This window comes from Thunnus albacares, chromosome 7, assembly GCF_914725855.1.
Source record: "Thunnus albacares chromosome 7, fThuAlb1.1, whole genome shotgun sequence".
Taxonomy (NCBI): domain Eukaryota; kingdom Metazoa; phylum Chordata; class Actinopteri; order Scombriformes; family Scombridae; genus Thunnus; species Thunnus albacares.
In genome coordinates, this window is record NC_058112.1 from 29,850,794 (window position 1) to 29,860,270 (window position 9,477).

Here is a 9,477-nt window from a genome sequence, read left to right on the forward strand (position 1 = left end):
TGGATCTCAATGAGTCATTTTTAAAATCACTTTGATCACGTGGTGATGTGAGATTACTGACTAGTGTGTGTGTGTGTGTGTGTGTGTGTGTGTGTGTGTGCGTGTGCAGGTTCTCTCCAGAGGCAGCGTCCAGGCGAGGGCTGAGCACAGCAGAGATGAATGCAGTAGAAGCCATCCACAGAGCGGTGGAGTTCAACCCTCACGTCCCCAAAGTGAGACTTAGACCGACACTGCAAACACACACACACACATACACACACACACCTGCTGTGAAATCACACTGCTGATCACATGGTCGCAGTATAAGTCTGTCTTTTGATTGTGATGATGAGGATACGCTTGAAGTAAAAGCTGTGCTGGCGCAGCGTACAGCGCAGCAAGGCGAGGTCAAATAAGTTGTTTACCTTGATGACTGTTATCGTTTGCTGAAAGCGCAGTAAGAGCCTGTTTGTCTGCAGCTCTTCATCTAACGTCTCACTGCGGCTGTTTCTGCTTTCACTATTATTCTCTGCAGTGTTTTTTCATTTGAAGTGATCCTTCAAATGAATAGCTCCAAATACCTTTCTCTATCAACCTGTTTTTATTGAAGAATAGCACTGCTCACTAAGCATCACCAACTCTGTGATAAACACTTTACACTTCCTATAAATTCAATTACGGCTGGGAGATATAACCAAAAAATAAAATCTTAATTCACAATTTTTTATCAGTTGCTGTTTGCCTGCAAAATGCAGACTTGAAACAATCATATGTTTTTAGACAGCTAGCTGTCTGCTAACTAGCGTTAGCGACAGACTGAATAAAGTAACCAGAGATGAGACCTCGTCAACTAACACAAACCCAGAGCACAGATCAGTGTGCAGAGTCATTCTCAGTCTGTCCCTCCGTTAAATTCATTACAAGATAACCAGAGAAATCTCACCACCTGGAGTCGTGACAGACCTGTAAACTGCAGCAGGTGAACATGTAGTGTAACTGTTTATTGGACTAAAAACGGCCGATGTAGCAGCTGTCGTCTCTGTTACTTTTTAACTAAAAGTAAACTTTTTGTGCATGTTGCAATGACTTGATCTTCACAATTTAGACATTTCACACATTTTGCAAAACACAAAAATTCAAATTAATTGAATTAATTTGATATATCACCCAGCCCCTAATTTAATTAAAAGTCTCCTTTTGGTTCACTGGTTGGAAAGATTTTATTGTGAAGCAACAGTGAGCTGGAATTTACAGTTTGCATCAGCAGCAACTTAACACAGCTCAGATACATATGTCGGCTCATAGTGAGCCGTAAAATGCAGCTGATCATTGAAAAACATAGCAGAGCAACTGAATATATGATCATCTGTGTGAGTAAAGTGACTATTTCTATGAAACTTTGATTGACTGCGATTGACTGTTTGCATTTGTGACATTTGCCTTTGGTAAAATGATCACTTCTCTGATGCATTTTGTTTCTCTTTTGAACTCTAAAACCTTTTTATATGCTGAATACTAAAGAGTAGCTATAATTTTTTTTTTCTGTAAGATAGAAAAGAGAAAAAAAAGTCGCTTACTGTTTTGCAGCTATTTAATATCAGACTGACATTTCACAGTAATAAAAAAATCCTGATGAAGTGTAACAAACTAAATCCAATTGTGAGGGAAGTGAAACAGAATTCAGATGAGGTCGGTGCAGTAATTGTACAGATTATGAGCTCAAGTCTAATCAGAAAATGTTTCAGACTGTTGCTGTGAAGCAGCTTGTGGTCGTGTGTGCTTTCTTTTCATTACTAAACTGTGTTTTATTGACCATTTGTTCTAAATTCAGAGGGACTACCGTCACTAAAAGCTGTTTCTATATCCAGTCCTCTTTTCCTTTTTCTGTGATTGTCTGACCGTCTCTGTTCCCTCTCGTCTCCTCCTCAGTATCTGCTGGAGATGAAGAGTCTGATTCTTCCTCCAGAACACATCCTGAAGCGAGGCGACAGCGAGGCCATCGCCTACGCCTTCTTCCACCTGCAGCACTGGAAAAGGGTGGAGGGGGCGCTCAACCTGCTACACTGCACCTGGGAAGGAAGTGAGTACACACACGCACACACACACACACACACACACACACACACACACACATCGGCCATTCCAAATCAATTTTAAAGGAGTCATCAGCTGTCTTTGTTTAAACCACTTCTCTCTCTCTCTCTCTCTCTCTGTGTTTTTGTAGCGTTCAGAATGATCCCATATCCTCTGGAGAAGGGTCACCTGTTCTATCCCTACCCCATCTGCACAGAGACAGCAGACAGAGAGCTGCTACCCAGTAAGAGACGCCCTGACACACACACACACACACACTAATATATATATATATACACCCCAATGTATACACTGTTTAAATCTGTTTTATTTTCTGTTTCACAGCAGCAAATATACAGTTTGGATTTTAGTCTTAAAGGGGATGTATTGTGCACATTTCAGGGTCTATATTTTTATTCTGGAGCTCTACTGGAATATCTTTGAATCATTCACAGTTAAAAAAAAACCTCCTTATTTATCTTATACTGACCCTGAGTTCATCCTCTGTGTGAAACAGATCGTTTTAGCTCCCCCGTCTCTCTAAGACTTTTCATTTAGAATAATTATGCTGATTTTTTAAGTCTGGCACAAAAGATCGAGCGGTTGAATTTGTCATTAATAATTTGTGATGATGAGACAAATTCCTGAAGGGAGCGCTGGTTCTCGTGAGTTCGAGTAAGCGAAGAGTGTGTGTCGTCGTGCTGTCTGCTCAGCAGCTCGTCTGTCCTCACACACACAAACCTTCAGTTGATTAAGTTGGCCTCCAGCCACCGGCAGCAACGCACTTTGCTCTGTCTGTCTGTGTGTGTGTGTGTGTGTGTGTGTGTGAGTGTGAGCATGTTTGAATATGCACAGAGAAGTGTGTGTCTGTGGATGTATACATGCTTGATTAGCTGGGTGGATGTAAACATTAAAAAGATGGTTTTTAACTTATTAAAACAACCTCAGACACATTCATGTAAATTTATAGATCTAAGTACTAAAAAACCGATGCAGCAGCAGTGTTTTTCCTCTAACAGGAGCGATGTGTGTCACATGTTTGATGTATGTGAGATCCTTTAGTTCAGACTTTATAGAGCTGTATGTTAGCAGTAACCTGATCAGACATGTCTGTACGTCAGCCTGCTGTTGACATAAAGACACACTGCTGCCTTCAAAATCCTCCCTTTAACACAGCAGCTATTAGTTGAACCACGTGGAGTTTATTATGTTGCTACATTTAGACTCAAATTTAGTCTGTAATTACTATCTTTAACTCTTTAAAAAATAAAGATGATTTTTGTTCGGCTGGTTAATAAAAACATACGTCTCTGTCTGGCGTTTGGGAGGTGCCAGATGTCTGTTAGAGGTTTAGGTAGTTTATTTATTTTCAGTTTGCTAAAAAAAAAAAACCCATTTTGCTGGACCTTAATATCTGAAGCCTTCACATATATCTCTAACAAAACAATAGATCCAGATCCATATATGTCCATATTTGGACAGAACATTGCATTACTCAGTTAAATGCTATATATTTTTTGCTGATGGATCCTGTCTTAGAGATACTCTAGTTATACTTATCTTTGCATTGATACTTGAGTTTTTGCAATACACTCCCATGCTTATGTATCTGTGATAGAAATATTATATATTATATATTAAAATATTCAAATTGACTTCATATCACCTGCATCATGAGGAGTCTGCAATCGTCAAGTTGTACTGCATTTATTTTCCTGTTTTTCATTTGTTGTTGTTGTTGTTCATGCTGTTTTATTTGATTGAATTGGGGAAAAATTAATAATTGAGTGTTAAGAAAAAAACATTTTGTGAAATATTTAATTAATGTGATTGCAGGTACAATCTAAAAAACATTTAAATTTCTGGACAGTAAACTGCGAGAATGTTTTTATCAAATAAATGGTTATAAACTAACTGACCTGCAACCAGTAGTGGACATTTTGAGATGTGTGTGTGTGTGTGTGTGTGTAAAAAATGCTCAAAACTAACTTTGTGCTGTGTGTGTCTGTGTGTGTCTGTGTGTGTGTGTGTGTGTGTGTGTGTCCCACGTGGAAGCAGTGTTTCACGAGGTGTCAGTCTACCCGAAGAAGGAGCTGCCCTTCTTCATCCTCTTCACAGCCGGTCTCTGCTCCTTCACCGCTATGCTGGCTCTGCTCACACACCAGTTCCCCGAACTCATGGGAGTGTTTGCTAAAGCTGTGAGTACACACACACACACACACAAACACACACACACACAAACACACACAAACACCATAACTTGTTTCCCTTGTTTGGAAAGTTACAGACGAAGATACAAGTTTAGATCTCTCATATTTGCTGCAGGATTTCATGACTACTGTCTAAGTTTGCTGTGGATGTTTCTAGTCCTCAGATAATAACTCTGATTGAGTTTCGGCGACCCCTCCGACCTTTTCTCTAACATGAAACTTTCCCATTAAGCCACACTTTGGTAAATGACAAGGAATCCTGCAAGTTAATAGCTTGATTTCCATAAAATCTGCTGGATAGAATAATGTATCCAATGACCCTTTGACCTCTCTGCTTGTGCCGTCCCATCATAACCTGACAGACAGACTGCTGTGAAATTTTCTCCAAGATAATAAACTGATTTGATTTTAATGACCCCATGACCTTTCGTCTAGCTGAGATAATCTATATATTTTCAACCCCACATCTGTCAGGGCTCCAGGAATACAAAAATCATTATATTCAGTATAATAAATGTTTTTATATTGTGGAACATAGAGAGACGTTACAGCCTCTAGGGGTCACTAGCTGGACTTTTAATCTTGTTTCTCATTGGATGATTTCACTTCTACTTTTTAAAAATAATCCTTGTCCATTCTTGGACTACTGGTTGTGTTTAATATTTGATAACCATGAAGTTAATTTGTTTAATTTGATGCACTGGTTGTAAGAGCATCAACTAAATCAACCACCAGACAAGCACAGCTATTATGTTCAGGACTGCAAGTAATGATTATCTTCATCATCAATTAATCTGTCGATTATTTTTGTTGATGAAACGATTAGTTTGGTCTATAAAATGGCCAATAATGGTAGTTCACTATCATACAAGACTAAAGAAACCAGAAAATATCCATATTTAAGAAGCTGGAATCACAGAATTTCTTAAAAAATGACTCAAATCGATTATCAAAAAAGTTGAGGGTTAATTTTCTGTCGATCAGCTAATCAATGAATCATTGCAGCTCTACTTATGATTGAGGTTGGTGAGCTGGTCGGCTCCTGCAGCTACTCATGCTGTATATTTGAAAGTCATTTAGACAGTTTTGCCTGGTGCACGTCGTGCTGCACCACAATGTGAACACGTGTTTCGTAGCAGGTGATAACTGTGCTGTTGTAAAGTAAATAGACGTGTTTTATCAAATACTTGCAACCTTGTGAAAGAGATTTATTAAAAGAGTACTCTCAAGCACCTACATTACCCACAATGCAACTCAACTGTTGACAGTTTGGTCAGAGATTTGGGTTTGTTATGCTAGTAGCGGGTAATGTAGCCTGGAGATGCTAGCCTGAAGTACATCCACACGACTGGATTTTTCTTCATTGTCAAACTTTGAGTCTTCAGCCCCAACTGACACTGACTCTAGTGACATCACAGTTGATCAGATTCTCCCTCTGGAACCACAGAAGGCTTTAAACTCCTTTTTTCCACACATGCAGTAGTTACTCCCCAACACCTGGAAACAGACTTTGATGTGTGTAATTGGTGGAGTTTCCCTTTAAAGACGAGGAATTCCAAAAGAACCTGCAGATGTTAAATATCGTCTCGCATTCTCGGTACTAAACGCAGAGATGAGCCACCACATCCCCACCAGTCATCAGCCCCTCCTCCTCTTATATTCATAGCAGCCAGCGGAGGGCGCTGCCTCCTCCCCCCTCCCTGCACCCTGCGGCCCCGCAGCGCTGTGCTGCTCCCCTGGAATGTGGGTGAGCTCATCTCTCCTGCCTGATGTGACACTATCAGCAGATACCATCTACCTGCTGAGAACACACACACACACACACACACACAGTCGCGTTTCCATGACTTCAGAGGACATTACATTGACTTACATTCATTTCTTGGAGACCTACCCTAACCTTAACATAACTCTAAACTAACCTTAACTTTAATCTAAGTCTTCACCCCAAAATTAATGATTTACGTTAAGGGGACTCGCTTTTTGTCCCCATAAGGGAGGTGAGTCCCCACAACGTGAGGAATACCTGGACCACACACACACACACACACATTTACTTAGATCACTTTTGGGGACATTAAATAGATTTATTACACATAGATTCATTTCCTGATATCAGTCAATAGATTTAATCTGATTCATTGATCCCTGTCAACATCTCGATGTCTCAGCTTGGGCTGCAACTAACGTTTATTTTCATTATCACTTAATCTGATAATTATTTTCTTGATTAATCAAGAAAATGTCAGAAAATAAGTAAAAATACCCGTTATAATGTCTTAGTGCTCACTGTGATGTTTTGAAATGTCTTGTTTTTATCTGATCAATGGTCCAAATCTGAAGATATTCAGTTTACTATCATGTTTTATGACACAGAAAAGCTTCAAACTGTCACATTCAGGAAGCTGCCACCAGAAAACTTTGTGTTTTTGCTTAACAAATGACTAAAACAATTATTTGATTATCAAAATAGTTGCCTATTAATTTTCAGTCAATCAACTAATCAATTAATGAACTTTTATCTGACTTTAAGTGGACATTTAGTGGTTCAGGATGTGTCTGCTGCTGATGGGCAGAGCCTGACTGAGCATATCTGTACTGCTCGTGAGGTTTTCACTGACGTGTAAACACATCCCAACCGATGTCTGTTCATGAAAAGACAACATGTCACTGATTACCTCGACTAACAGCACAATACATCAATCACCGTATGTTTAAATTGGCTCTGACTTAGCTGAGTTATTGCTAAGTGTATTGTCTCGTGATCTCTCATTGGCTGCTGCGGGGATCACACTTTGTTTTTTTGGGACGATCGCTCGCTGCCGCCCACACAGTTCAAACACACAGAACACACACCTTTTACTTTGAAGTCCTCTTTGAAGCCGGAGCAGAGATGTGTGATGCGATGTGCGACGGGCAGACGTCAGCGCTCAAACCCCCGACTAGCAGGCGGATCATGCAGGTAGAGGACGGGCGACACAGATAGTGTTTTAAAAAGAGACTCCTCTCTCTCTCTCTCTCTCTCTCTCTCTTTAACAAACCTGTGATGGCTTTTATCTGCCATCTGACAAAGTGGGAACCTCCATGACCTGACATGGCTCTGGTGGAGCCCCTATCACCCCTCAGCCTCTCCACTGGTTGTTGCCAAAACACCAGTCTGAGGACCAGTCTGCTGTACTGTCCTCTGAGTCGAGACTGCAGGCGCAAAGTTATGCTCCATTGTCTGGAAAAATGTTTGGTCACAAATCTTTTTTGAGAGTTAAAAATACATTTTTAAGTGCCAACATTGACTTTTTTTATTTTTAAAGATATTACCTTTTTGAATTTCAGGTGTAGATGTTGATGTCGGAGGACAGAAATTTTAAGAAGACAAAAATTACTAATTGATAATTACAACATAAAACAATTAGTCAATTAATCAACGAGTTATGGTTCACTAACTCAAGGTCCACTTATGAGCTTTTTCTGGTGTATCACAGGGTCTTCATTAGCATATAGTTTGTTCAGTTGTCATGGAGATAGACGTACTGACGAGCAGACCCAGTAGCAGCCAAAGCGTTCGTGTCTGTTGTGTTTAAAAGCAAAGCATTAACGTCCATTTCTGAGATTTAGAAATGGTTTCATAAAGCCATCCCAACCACTTTTTCCAGAGTTTTCAACCCTATAAATGGTCTTCATCTGTGGTCTTTCCTGTTAAGTCTTTTTTTTCTGCTGTTAAGACAAACGAGGACGATGTGTTATGGTTGAAAGCTGAGTTAAGAAGTCAAGAATAAAGTCTTACAGTTTCTGCTTTTCTGTTTTATTTCATTATAAATGTTTTATAATTTTGATTTTGAACAGTTGTTCAGACAAAATTAGCAACTTGAAGACATCAGTTTGGGCTCTGGGAACTAATTACTTGATTAGTTAATATATACCTTTTTAAATTAATGTTGAGGGATGTTGAAAGCAGCTAAAACATTGAAAGTTCAAGAGTCATTCTGATGAAGGAAATGATGCTTTTGTATTTTTTTTATATAAAAGTCATGAACTATGTTTGGTAACCTGAGGGACAGGAAGCTGCTCAGCTGTCAGTCTTCTGTCCTCCTGCTGATGTGAGCCGTAACCTGAAGGAACACATCAAAGTGTCGTGTTTTCTAATTCTTCGTCTCCTTTCAGTTCCTCAGCACGCTGTTCGCTCCTCTGAACTTCATCATGGAGAAGGTGGAGAGCATCCTGCCGTCCAGCCTCTGGCACCAACTCACCCGCATCTGACCCCTGAACCGAACCGGACCAGAATCAAGACCCCGTGTACCAGGAGCCGACCTCCATCCAGACAGAAACAGCTGAACTGAAACCCAGAACGCTGCGTTGGACTGGACTGACACACCTTTGTGCCAAGATTAACGAGTTCAAACCAAACTGAGAACAGACGACGGGAGGAGGCATGAAAACAAAAAGGCAAAAACAACGGAATTCAGAATTGGTTTTGACTTTATTTGATATGTTTGCATTTTTTTGGGTTTTCAATTATTTAAAGCTGTTCTTTTGTTGTACAAAAAGAGGTGATCAATTGCCATCATTAAAAAAGTGAAAAGACAAAAAAATACAATAAAGGACTTTTTGTGTATTGCTGCAAGCCAGCTTCTTCCCGCCATTTTGATTCAGAAACGGGCAGCGATGCAGTTTTAACAGCCGACCGTCATCTGGAGCCGCTGAGCTTTTCAAACACTGGTTGGGTTTTTTTTTTTTTTGTTGTTGTTGTTCTTGTTTTTAAAACCACAAAACACAACCCGGTAGGTTTTTATTGTTTATTTGAGGAGGAATTATTTGAACTCCTCACTTGTGTTTTCATCCTCAAACTAACGTCTCGATCCACAGGTAGAAGAAGAAGTTTTTCCAGATGCTGATTTTAATGCTTCATTAAACTGATGCTGACGGAAACAGCAACTACTTTATTAAAAATCTCCACTGATTATTATATTATGATTTCTTTGAAAGGAGCATACCAGTGGGTTTTGTTTACTACAAAACATGTACACTTCTCAACATTTTCCTGCTGTTATGATCCATCAGTTTCTACTCATCTCATACACATTTTTTTTTTTAACTTGAGTTGTGTAATCCATCATATTGAACATCAAGTCTGCGTTTATTGTTGTCAAAGCTGCTTTATTGTTGTGATGTATCACACCATAGACTTTTCAAATATATCTGCAGTTAAAGGACATCGTCA

The 9,477-nt window shown here is 39.6% G+C and overlaps 1 protein-coding gene across 7 annotated transcripts in view; it reads left to right on the plus strand.

Annotated features, from left to right (window-relative positions):
- The window catches only part of LOC122985432 (suppressor of tumorigenicity 7 protein homolog), a 64,552-nt gene extending 55,681 nt beyond the window's left edge, over nucleotides 1-8,871 (plus strand). For 5 of the 7 annotated variants that reach the window (XM_044356076.1, XM_044356072.1, XM_044356077.1 and 2 more), the window contains 5 exons: nucleotides 110-212; nucleotides 1,909-2,059; nucleotides 2,204-2,296; nucleotides 4,108-4,250; nucleotides 8,421-8,871. In XM_044356076.1, coding sequence (XP_044212011.1) covers nucleotides 110-212; nucleotides 1,909-2,059; nucleotides 2,204-2,296; nucleotides 4,108-4,250; nucleotides 8,421-8,516 — 586 coding nt within the window. In that variant the 3' untranslated portion in view covers nucleotides 8,517-8,871. The remainder of the gene's footprint in view (nucleotides 1-109; nucleotides 213-1,908; nucleotides 2,060-2,203; nucleotides 2,297-4,107; nucleotides 4,251-8,420) is intronic. The other 2 variants (XM_044356073.1, XM_044356075.1) reach the window with 1 other exon arrangement.
- The last annotated feature ends 606 nt before the right edge of the window (nucleotides 8,872-9,477 follow it).